The sequence below is a fragment of the Physeter macrocephalus genome, unplaced genomic scaffold (genome assembly GCF_002837175.3).
Source record: "Physeter macrocephalus isolate SW-GA unplaced genomic scaffold, ASM283717v5 random_156, whole genome shotgun sequence".
Lineage (NCBI taxonomy): Eukaryota > Metazoa > Chordata > Mammalia > Artiodactyla > Physeteridae > Physeter > Physeter macrocephalus.
Window position 1 is genome coordinate 87,758 of NW_021145464.1, and position 12,243 is coordinate 100,000.

General features: G+C 48.1%; 1 protein-coding gene across 1 annotated transcript in view; it reads right to left on the reverse strand.

Moving 5' to 3' along the window:
- Positions 1 to 7,743, reverse strand: part of LOC112063880 (maestro heat-like repeat-containing protein family member 7) — a 12,764-nt gene extending 5,021 nt beyond the window's left edge. The window contains exons 1-3 of the mRNA XM_024119957.3: positions 7,268 to 7,743; positions 1,700 to 1,734; positions 41 to 915 (exon numbers count right to left, since the gene is read on the reverse strand). Of these exons, the coding sequence (XP_023975725.1) occupies positions 41 to 852 (812 nt within the window). The 5' untranslated portion in view covers positions 853 to 915; positions 1,700 to 1,734; positions 7,268 to 7,743. The remainder of the gene's footprint in view (positions 1 to 40; positions 916 to 1,699; positions 1,735 to 7,267) is intronic.
- Between the last annotated feature and the right edge of the window lie 4,500 nt (positions 7,744 to 12,243).

A 12,243-nucleotide genomic window follows, 5' to 3' on the forward strand; every position in this document is an offset into this window, starting at 1 on the left:
AACCCGGTTCCCCTGCATCGGCAGGCGGACGCGCAACCACCGCGCCACCAGGGACGCCCCAAAGGTTCTTTTTGAAACAGATCCAGAGATGTTATGTGAAACCAAAGTGATGGTCTCATTCATGTCTGGCATTAGGGACCCAGGAGAACTTGGAGCTGCATTCAGGTCCAGCTTGGAGATGTTTCCTGAGCCCACCCTGAGCAGCTGATTGGAATCAGGATCCAGAGAAGAGTTTGGGGCTGGAATAAGGAGAGCTTTTGAGCCTGGCCTGGAGGTGCTTTGGCCCAGAACAAGGGTTTCTTTTGAATAAGACCTTTTAAATGGGTTTGATTCAGGCCTGGAAGGATTGGAGTTACTCTGACCCAAATCAAAAATCTTGCTTGGGAGGGAGCTGAAGGCCTCCTCAGAATTTGGCCTAGGGTGGTTCCCCAAGTTCAGACCCTGGGCTTCCGTAGAGCCAGGGCTGAGAACGAGGTTTGAGGCTGGACTTAGGGCCCCCTGTGAGTCAGCTGTCGAGATGTGATTGGAATCCAAACCCAGGGCTTCACCAGAGTGGGCAGTGGTGATCTGGAGGGAGGCTGGAGCTGCGGCCCTGCTGTCATCAGGTCTGGGGGTGTTATCAGATGCCAGGCCAGGGGCCTCCTCTGAGACAGGACTCAGAGTTGGATTAAGGTCTGGAACAAGAACCAAGCCAGGACCCAGGGGTGGATTCAAGACAGGAACATGGTCTGTATCTAGGTTGGTCCCAGAGATGGTGCCAGAGCCTAAACCAGGGGCCTCAGTGGAGTTGAGAGTGGGTATCATCTTTGTGTCTTCACGGAGGACCAGACTAGACCCTGGATTCATGGCCATGCCTGGTCTGGAGGTCTCTCAATGCCACTGCTCCCTTCTGTCCAATAGCTTACTGTTGAGCTCCTGAGAGGGAGAAAGGCAAATTGAGCCTCACCTGTTGAAACCCTTCCATGGCTCCCCACCATCCTTAGCATGAAGTCCCTGGGGTGACTTACAAGGTCCTTCATGACCACGTCCAGCCCACCTGTCCAGTCCCGTCCTGCACGGCTCTCCCCTGGCTCTCTCAGTTCCAGCCCCATCCCCTGTGTTCCCTTCTTTGACCATACCCTGCTCCCTTGCAGCTCACGGCCCTTAAATGCAATTGCCTTGTCCTGGAACCTCCTCCTACTCTCCTTGCCGATCCCACTCTTCTGAGAAAATGATTCATGGCACTTTATTCCAATGACTTTTTTAGTGGTCCAGCCCCTGCTAGAGATGAGCTCCCCCCTGGAGAGAACTATGCACATCTTAGTGCCAGGGGCATCCCCAGCACCTAACACAATGCCAGGTCCACAGTAAGAAGTCCACAAATACTAGACAAATGAGGATCCCCCTTAAGGCAGAAAAAGGGAAGGGGGAGCCTCCTTACTTACCCTACTTCCAGCCAACCCCTAAGTTTCTAGAACTATTCTGTGAATGACTGTGGTTCTAGATTCCCAAAGCAGCCTTGACAGAGCTGCCCACTGCCCTTAGCAGTTTGCTCTGGGGGAGGCAGACTACATGGAGGAGAACCTGGGGCAAAATCATCCAAAACAGAGCCTGTCTCAGCCCAGCAATCTGACTGCTGGCTGAACTCCCCAGTCCTCCCACTCTAGCCTACCCCCATACCTGGGCCACCCTTCCTACAGGAATTGTAGGGACAGCTCACCTGCGTGCATGGTGTTCTTAAGCAGGAGTTGGTCCCTGGGAGGAGATGCAAAAGGAGAGCAAGTCAGGCAAGAGTGGCTTTTTCAACACTTACTGAGCAAAGTCTAAAGGCCAGGCACGCACATCTGCTAACAAAATCTCCCTGCACACACACACAGAGTCCCAGAAGTTAGATATGATTACTGCATTATATACTTAAGGAAGTGGAGGTCAAGGGGAGGAAGATGACCCACACCACTGGCCCTCAGGGCAGCCAAGACCACCTCTTTATGCCACCTGACTTCCTACCCTCAATGGCTTCCCACGGTCTTCAGGACAGCATCTCCAATCCTTAGCAGGACCTAAAAGGCCCTTCTGTGTCTGGCCCCAACTCCCTTTTCTCCCTTCTTGCCCCTCCATACTCCCTCTATATCCCACCTCTTCATTCCAACATCCCTCAACTCCTTTGAGTTTCTCCAAAGAGCCAAGCTCCCAGGTTAATTCTGGCCCTCCATAGGTTGGGCACCCCCTTCTCCAGCCACATTCCCTGAACAACACCCACAGCTTCACCCCTTCAGATTTTAGCTTATATGTTCTGAGCCTTCCAGGTCCCCCAGACAGGTGAGGTCCACTTATAAGTCCCCGGGGCATCTTATCCACTTCCCCTTTCTTGGCACACAATATCTGGTTTCCGCACTAGACAAGAAGATCCATAAGAATCTAGCACAGCACCTGGCACACAGTAAATTTTCAATAAATGAACTTGTTATTTCATCTTTTTATCTCTTCATTCATTCATCCATTCTGTCACTAGTTCATTTCAACACGTATTCATTTATTATTCATTTATGCACTAACTCATTCACTAAGTCATTTACTCATCCCATACATTTTGCTGTGCATGTTTATGGCTTGGCTTTGGAAAAACATAGATTTGGAGTCATGTTGTCCTGGGTTCAAATCTCAGCTCATCCTCTTAGTAATGTCAGTAAATCTGGGGAAGAGACACTCCTGCTCTGGCTCTCATCCTCCTCATCTCTAATATGGGGAGCATAAAGCCTACCACCCAAGAGTAGTTGAAGTCTCAGTGTCTGGCATGCAGCCCACGTGGCCCACTGAAGGTCTTCTCTAAATGTTAGTACTTGTTCTGTTACTCTCTGCAAGGCACTGTGGGCAGAGAGCAGTAAGGTGCTCAGAGCCCAGCGGGACCTGGCTTCACCCCCAAGCAAGCAGTTCATGCAGAACTTTGCAATCTGCCTCAGAGGAAGGAAGCGTTCACCTATCATCAGCACCAGAGGTGATTTTAACCTGAAGCTAATGAAATTTAAAATATCAAGCCTCCTTGCTCATATAGTTCTTTTCCAAAGGGACTGTCCTTAATTTTGTGTTCACATTTTGTCTTCTTCTACTTAAAGAGGAGCCTCAAAATTATAAAAAGCCTCAGGCTCCAAAAAACCCTGGATCACCCCACCCGAATTCTCCTCTTGTGAAACACACACACACACACACACACACACACGCTATAGTTAACAAAGGGAGGCATTTTCAACCTGAAAAAAATATGAGTCAGGTACAGCCTATGATGCAGTCAGCAGGATTTTGTAAGGCCTCACAGGTTTAGCCTGTGAAAGTGAATAATGTCTACCCCTCTGATACAGCAGATCCACAATACTGGTCACTGGGCAGGAAGGCACATGTCCCAGCTCTGGTTGACCCTCCTTCATCCATGAGAAAAGAGCGATCTCCCCAACTTTCTCCTGTTCCCTCAGTCCTCCTCCTCCACCCTGCAACAAACAGGCAAGGCTTCAGAGCTGCCTGACAGTGGGGGGCAGCCCATATCTTACCCTCCACCAAAGGGAAGCTGTGCACTGGGAAAAGTGATGGTTGTTGAGGGGCTTGGGTGGGACCCAAGAGAGCTAAAGGAGGTCACTGCACAGCTGCCTATTGATCTTTGCCCCCAGGCTCTGGGGCCCCAAATAAGGAGAGTAGAGGGAGGCCATAAAACACCTAGTCCAGTCAGAGACCGAGAGAACCACAGACCAATTCCCATCCTCTCTCCTCCACTTCTGTGAATGCTTCCAGGCCTTAACAGGGGTTTCTGGAGCTCTCAGGAGGAGGAACTATCAGTGGGTCTTCCAGTTCCTCTTTGAGAACATGTTTATCAGTCGTATAGGCCTGGAATGTGTTAGGCACTCATGTGAGTTTGTGTGCACACACATCTGACACTGAGGTACCTCAGATCTAGAGAATCCGAAACAGAACATGCCAGCTTTCCTCCAAATCAGACCCTCTTATTCTCCTACGTTGCAAGAAACTGGCACCATTACCCAAGCCAGAAAAAATATTATCCTTGACTACTCTCTTCTTCACTTGCTGAATCCAAATTTGGCCAAGTTCTGCTAATTCTGGCTCCAGAAAAGCTCCCAAATATCTCCCCATATCTCCATCACCACTGCTAAACCCAAGTACAGCTCCCATTGCTTTGGGGCTCTGTCTTCGAATTGCCCTCTCAACAAGGGTCTCTGTGTGTAAGGACAGCTCCCAACAAACCATTTTCCAAATTGAGCCACAAAGATCTTCCTTTAAAATTACATTCAGTAGTGTGGTACTGGCAAAAGGATAGACATATAGGCCAATGGAATAGAACTGAGAGTCCAGAAATAAATCCATGCATCTATGGTCAATTGATTTTTGACAAGGATGCCAACTCCTTTCAGTGGGGAAAGAATATAGTCTCTTCAACAAATGGTGGTGGGACAACTGGAAATCAATATCTAAAAGAATAAATTGGACCCTTTCACACTAGATACAAAAGTTAACTCAAAATGGATTGAAGACCTAGATATAAGAGGCATAAATACATAGGCAAAAACATAGGCATAAATCTTCATGACCTTGAATTTGGCAATGATTTCTTAGATATGACACCAATAGCATAAGCAACAGAAGAAAAAATAGGTAAACTGAACATCAGCAAAATTAAAAACTTGTGCATCAAATGATACTATTAGAAAGTGAAAACACAACCTACAGGATGTGAGAAAATATTTGTAAATCATGTATCTGATAAGAGTCAAATATCTAGAACATATAAAGAACTCTTACAACTTAACAACAAAAAGACAAACAACCCAATTTAAAAATGGGCAAACAGGCCTTCACTGGTGACGCAGCGGTTAAGAATCCGCCTGCCAATGCAGGGGACACGGTTTGGAGCTTGGTCCAGGAAGATCCCACGTGCCACGGAGCAACTAAGCCCGTGCACCACAACTACTGAGCCTGCGCTCTAGAGCCCGCGAGCCACAACTACTGAGCCCGTGTGCCACAACTACTGAAGCCCGCACACCTAGAGCCCGTGCTCCGCAGCAAAAGAAGCAACCGCAATGAGAAGCCCACGCACCGCTACGAAGCGTAGCCCCCACTCACCGCAGCTAAAGAAAGACCGTGTGTAGCAACGAAGACCCAACGCAGCCATAAAATAAATAAAGAAATTAATTAATTAAATTAAAAGAAAAAAAAAGAAATCCGTACCAAAATACATCATCAGTAAACTTCTGAAAACTAAAGGCAATGAAAAAAAAAAATCTTAAAAGCAACCAGAGAGAATTACCTATAGGAGAACACCAATTCAAATCACAGCAATTTTCTCATCTGAAGCCACGGAGGCCAGAAAGAAGTGGTAGACATTTTTTAAGTGCCGAAAGAAAAGAACTGTCAACCACAAATCCTGTAACTGGCAAAGTTATTCTTCAGGGGTGAAGGGGAAATAAAGATACTCTTAGATGGGACTTCCCTGGCAGTCCAGTGGTTAGGACTCCACGCTTCCACTGCAGGGGGCATGGGTTCAATCCCTCGTCAGGGAACTAAGATCCCACATATACCGCACAGTGTGGTGCCCCCCACCAAAAAAAAAAAAAAAAGATACTCTTAGATGAAGGAAAAATGCATGCAAATTCAACCATGCCAATCCCCTCTTAGAACCTCTCTGTGACTTCTTATGGCTTTTTAGACTGTGGGGTGTGGGTTATATTATATTTCCTAAAAGACAGTTTCCCAGGCCTCACTCTTAGCAATTCCACTTTGTAGCTCTGAGGAGGCTCTGTGGGGGCCTTTTAAAAATCAAGCTCTCCCCCTCCACCCCTCCCCAGAGTGATCATCACATAGCTGGTGGACAGGCCACAAGGGGAGACCCTCTAATCTTCAGTCTGATGTCTGTGTTTCTTTTGCCAGGACCCTCAGCCCACAGGTCTTGCCCCTCCATCTCTCCAGCTACATCCATCCCCTTCCCCAGCCCTATGCTTGAGCCACTTTCAACTTCTCCTAGTGCTTCAAATGGGGCCTTTGCAAATACTCTTTCCTCTTCTTGTAAACTTCCCCAAGACTACTCACCTAAACCTCCATCACTTCCCCTGGTTAACATCTAGTCACTTTCCAGATGCCAGCTTAGGTGTCCTTTCCTCCTGGAAGTCTTCCTGGGACCCTCAAATGTGGGTAAGGTGCCCGCCTCATGTGATCACCCTGTACCAGAGGATTGCTCTGTTTACTTGTGTGTCTCCACTTTAGAAAATGAGCTTGGTGAGTGTCTATTACCCCTGTTTTCCCAGCACATGGCATAGTGCCTAGCACACAGGGAAGGTTCAGAACACTTTAATGGAATAAGGGCATGCATGGATGAATGACAACTCTTCAGGACAGGTATCATTATCCTCATTTACTGGCATGTTAATTCAGACTGCTCAGGGACATAAACAGATTTTTGCAAAGTCCCCAGAAAGTGGCAGAGGAAGGACTCAAACCCAGGTATTCTTAGCTCAGTTTTCCCTACAAGATCCCAGAGATTCCCAAGGTACGAATCCCTCAGTGAAGCCGCGTCTTCCCGTTTCCCCCATTCCCTCCACCACTCTTAGGCCTCTACCCTAGAGGAAAAGTCCAGTGAAAACAACGTGCCCCTCCTGATGCCCAGTTATAATGCACAAACCCAGGGCTTTGGAGTCAGCTGAAACCTGCTCGCTCACCAATGGTGTGAGCCTGGGAAGGTAGCCTCACCACATTGCATGTCTATATTAATACTCAATCCACAAGGTAAGATAGGGAATAAAATGTGATAATGCACATAGGCATGATCCTGGCATCTGGCCCCCAGCAGTTCCCCATGTAAACGTCCACCTTCACCGTCCTTTCCTCCCCCTGGGTGATAGCTGGGTGGGGGCTGTGAGAAAAGGATCAAGTCTGGCTTTTAGCTTCTCAGCCTCCTCTTCCCCCCAGGCTATGGTAGTCCCTCCCTGAGTCTTCTCACTCTCCCTCTCCTCCCCGGGACTCCCATCTACCACATTCTCAGAACTTGATAGCCTAAACTCTTTGTCCATGAGCCTTAAGTGCTGATGTAAAAGTTCAATGTGTTACCTCCACCTGGGGCGTCCACATGGTAACACAATATTCAGCCGTTAGTCAAAGATATGAAGTTCTAACTGTGGAATTACAGCCAGAGCAGGAAGACTGTTACCCAGAGAAGGGGGGGGTCAAGGTGGTAACTGCCTTGTGGAGGCTTCCCCCACCCCTGGGACTTTCCCAGAGCCACACTGAAGCTTACCTAGGCTCCCCGCAACTCCAGGCGGTGTCGTGGTCTTTGTGAGGTCACCATGACTCAGAGTTCCCAGCCAATGAGGCCCCTTCTCATGCCTACACAGTGGGAAGAAGCAGGAAGATGTCCTTTCAAAGAAGGAGTTATTGGGCTTCCCTGGCGGCGCAGCGGTTAGGAATCCGCCTGCCAATGCAGGGGACACGGGTTTGAGCCCCGGTCCGGGAAGATCCCACATGCCGCGGAGCAACTAAGCCCGTGCGCCACAACTACTGAGCCTGCGCTCTAGAGCCCGCGAGCCACAACTATTGAGCCCACGTGCCACAACTACTGAAGCCCGCACGCCTAGAGCCCGTGCTCCACAACAAGAGAAGCCACGACAATGAGAAGCCCACACACCGCAACGAAGAGTAGCTCCCGCTCGCCGCAGCTAGAGGAAGCCCGCGTGCAGCAACAAAGACCCAACACAGCCAAAAATAAACTTTTATAAAAAAAAAAAGAAGGAGTTATCTTCTGACCCTCTACCACTGCCTGGAAATGAGCTAGCTCAGGGAGTTCCGTGGTGGCACAGTGGTTAAGAATCTGTCTGCCATTGCAGGGGACACGGGTTCAAGCCCTAGTCTAAGAAGATCCCACATGCTGTGGAGCAACTATAGCCCGTGTGCCACAACTACTGAGCCTGTGCTCTAGAGCCCGTGAGCCACAACTACTGAGCCCACGTGCCACAACTACTGAAGCCCACATGCCTAGAGCCCGTGCTCCACAACAAGAGAAGCCACGACAATGAGAAGCCCACACACCGCAACGAAGAGTAGCTCCCGCTCGCCGCAGCTAGAGGAAGCCCGCGTGCAGCAACAAAGACCCAACACAGCCAAAAATAAACTTTTATAAAAAAAAAAAGAAGGAGTTATCTTCTGACCCTCTACCACTGCCTGGAAATGAGCTAGCTCAGGGACTTCCGTGGTGGCACAGTGGTTAAGAATCTGTCTGCCATTGCAGGGGACACGGGTTCAAGCCCTAGTCTAAGAAGATCCCACATGCTGTGGAGCAACTATAGCCCGTGTGCCACAACTACTGAGCCTGTGCTCTAGAGCCCGTGAGCCACAACTACTGAGCCCACGTGCCACAACTACTGAAGCCCGCACACCTAGAGCCCGTGCTCCACAACAAGAGAAGCCACGACAATGAGAAGCCCACACACCGCAACGAAGAGTAGCTCCCGCTCGCCGCAGCTAGAGGAAGCCCGCGTGCAGCAACAAAGACCCAACACAGCCAAAAATAAACTTTTATAAAAAAAAAAAGAAGGAGTTATCTTCTGACCCTCTACCACTGCCTGGAAATGAGCTAGCTCAGGGACTTCCGTGGTGGCACAGTGGTTAAGAATCTGTCTGCCATTGCAGGGGACACGGGTTCAAGCCCTAGTCTAAGAAGATCCCACATGCTGTGGAGCAACTATAGCCCGTGTGCCACAACTACTGAGCCTGTGCTCTAGAGCCCGTGAGCCACAACTACTGAGCCCACGTGCCACAACTACTGAAGCCCGCACACCTAGAGCCCGTGCTCCACAACAAGAGAAGCCACGACAATGAGAAGCCCACACACCGCAACGAAGAGTAGCTCCCGCTCGCCGCAGCTAGAGGAAGCCCGCGTGCAGCAACAAAGACCCAACACAGCCAAAAATAAACTTTTATAAAAAAAAAAAGAAGGAGTTATCTTCTGACCCTCTACCACTGCCTGGAAATGAGCTAGCTCAGGGACTTCCGTGGTGGCACAGTGGTTAAGAATCTGTCTGCCATTGCAGGGGACACGGGTTCAAGCCCTAGTCTAAGAAGATCCCACATGCTGTGGAGCAACTATAGCCCGTGTGCCACAACTACTGAGCCTGTGCTCTAGAGCCCGTGAGCCACAACTACTGAGCCCACGTGCCACAACTACTGAAGCCCGCACACCTAGAGCCCGTGCTCCACAACAAGAGAAGCCACGACAATGAGAAGCCCACACACCGCAACGAAGAGTAGCTCCCGCTCGCCGCAGCTAGAGGAAGCCCGCGTGCAGCAACAAAGACCCAACACAGCCACACATACCATGTCAATTTTGATGAATCTTCATCAAGTGGGCGCACCCACGTAACAGGCACCCAGATCTAGAAATAGAACCCACCAGGATCCCAGAAACCCTCCAGTCACTATCCACCCCCATGGAGGGTAAGTGCTATCCTGACTTCTAACAGTACTGTTTAGATTTGCCTGTTTCTGTACTTTATACAAATGGAATTCTACAGCACAAACTCTTTTGCTTCTGGCTTCTTTGGTTCAATATTAAATTTGTGAGATTTTACATATTTTTGCATGTGTTGGCTGTTCCTTCTTCTAAATGTTGGCTCCCCTGTAGTCTCTTCCTGCTTTTGATCTCTTTCCAGAGCCTTCAGGAAGTTAGTTGTTCTTCATATTTTGTCCAGAGCTCATAATTGCTATCTCTAGGAGGGTTGGTCTGATAGGAGCTACCTTGCCATTACCAGAAGTAGAATCTCTCCTTTTTAATTTTTATCTTATTTTTCTTCCTTTTTCCTTTCTTTAGGATTACTGAATTTGCCTTTCTTCTCTCACTCCTTTTTTCCCCTTTCCTATCTGTATGGAATTTACATATTTTGTATCTATTCCTTAGGGTTGCTCTAGACATTTTAACGTGCATGCTTTACATAGAAAAATCTAAAATTAAGTAATACTGTTATCCTCCTTCAGAAAAATCAAAAAACAAAAGACATAAGGACCTGAGAAGAGTTTAACACTAATCAGCCAACTTATGTACCATTGTGATCCTTTATTTTAGTCCTGTTCTGATTTTTAATTAACTTATTTATTTTTTTCTGTGTTGGGTCTTCATTTCTGTGTGAGGGCTTTCTCTAGTTGTGGCAAGTGGGGGCCACTCTTCGTTGCTGTGCGCGGGCCTCTCACTACCATGGCCTCTCTCGTTGCGGAGCACAGGCTCCAGACGCGCAGGCTCAGTAGTTGTGGCTCATGGGCCTAGCTGCTCCGCGGCATGTGGGATCCTCCCAGACCAGGGCTCGAACCCGTGTCCCCTGCATTAGCAGGCAGATTCTCAACCACTGTGCCACCAGGGAAGCCCCTGTTCTGATTTTTAAATCCTACCAATTAGACATCATTGTTTTATGCAATCAGTGTTTGTTTAGATTTAACCAATATCTCACCCATATTTTGTCTGATCATGTAACTGAGCAGGACTCTATGGGGCCTTCCTGGACAGAACACCCCTCCTTTTCCTCCACCTGTCTCTTGTTTGTAGAAAAACTTTAGCCTCCTAGGCCTTCCCCAAGTTCTAAAGAATAAATTTAATCAGAGAAGTGAGAAAATGCAGAAGCAAAGGAAAAGAGTCAGAGTTAAGCAAGACAAAATAATAAGTGTAACCATTAAACAAAGTCAAGAACCTTTAGTTTCTCCTCAAGGGCTATAGATAATATCCTGAGTCATGTCCTTTGAGCTATTTTTCAGATACTGAAAGCCCCACCAGGTGGAAGATGTTAACTGTATGCCACCCACAGCACGTAGACCCCAGACCTCTTGGAACCAGAAGGTTGAGGATGTTGACTCCCTATTACCTCACCACCAACCAATCAGAAAAATGTCCACCAGCTGATCACACACCCCACAACCTCCCTCCCTCAGGCTGTCCTTAAAAACCTTTCCCTAAAGCCATCAGGGAGTTCGGGTCTTTTAAGCACTAGCTGCCTAAACTCCTTGCTTGGCGCCCGGCAATAAACGCTGCACTTTCCTTTATCACAGCCTGGTGTCGGTAGATTGGCTTTACTTCACACGGGCGAGCAAGTGGACCCACGTTTGGCTCGGTAGCAATCATTTTTTTAATTCAATCTCAGACCTTCCATCTGGGATCCATTTCCTTCTGCCTAAAGAATAGCCTTAAAAAAAAAAAAATGTTATCCTCCTTCAGAAAAATCAAAAAACAAAAGACATAAGGACCTGAGAAGAGTTTAACACTAATCAGCCAACTTATGTACCATTGTGATCCTTTATTTTAGTCCTGTTCTGATTTTTAATTAACTTATTTATTTTTTTCTGTGTTGGGTCTTCATTTCTGTGTGAGGGCTTTCTCTAGTTGTGGCAAGTGGGGGCCACTCTTCGTTGCTGTGCGCGGGCCTCTCACTACCATGGCCTCTCTCGTTGCGGAGCACAGGCTCCAGACGCGCAGGCTCAGTAGTTGTGGCTCATGGGCCTAGCTGCTCCGCGGCATGTGGGATCCTCCCAGACCAGGGCTCGAACCCGTGTCCCCTGCATTAGCAGGCAGATTCTCAACCACTGTGCCACCAGGGAAGCCCCTGTTCTGATTTTTAAATCCTACCAATTAGACATCATTGTTTTATGCAATCAGTGTTTGTTTAGATTTAACCAATATCTCACCCATATTTTGTCTGATCATGTAACTGAGCAGGACTCTATGGGGCCTTCCTGGACAGAACACCCCTCCTTTTCCTCCACCTGTCTCTTGTTTGTAGAAAAACTTTAGCCTCCTAGGCCTTCCCCAAGTTCTAAAGAATAAATTTAATCAGAGAAGTGAGAAAATGCAGAAGCAAAGGAAAAGAGTCAGAGTTAAGCAAGACAAAATAATAAGTGTAACCATTAAACAAAGTCAAGAACCTTTAGTTTCTCCTCAAGGGCTATAGATAATATCCTGAGTCATGTCCTTTGAGCTATTTTTCAGATACTGAAAGCCCCACCAGGTGGAAGATGTTAACTGTATGCCACCCACAGCACGTAGACCCCAGACCTCTTGGAACCAGAAGGTTGAGGATGTTGACTCCCTATTACCTCACCACCAACCAATCAGAAAAATGTCCACCAGCTGATCACACACCCCACAACCTCCCTCCCTCAGGCTGTCCTTAAAAACCTTTCCCTAAAGCCATCAGGGAGTTCGGGTCTTTTAAGCACTAGCTGCCTAAACTCCTTGCTTGG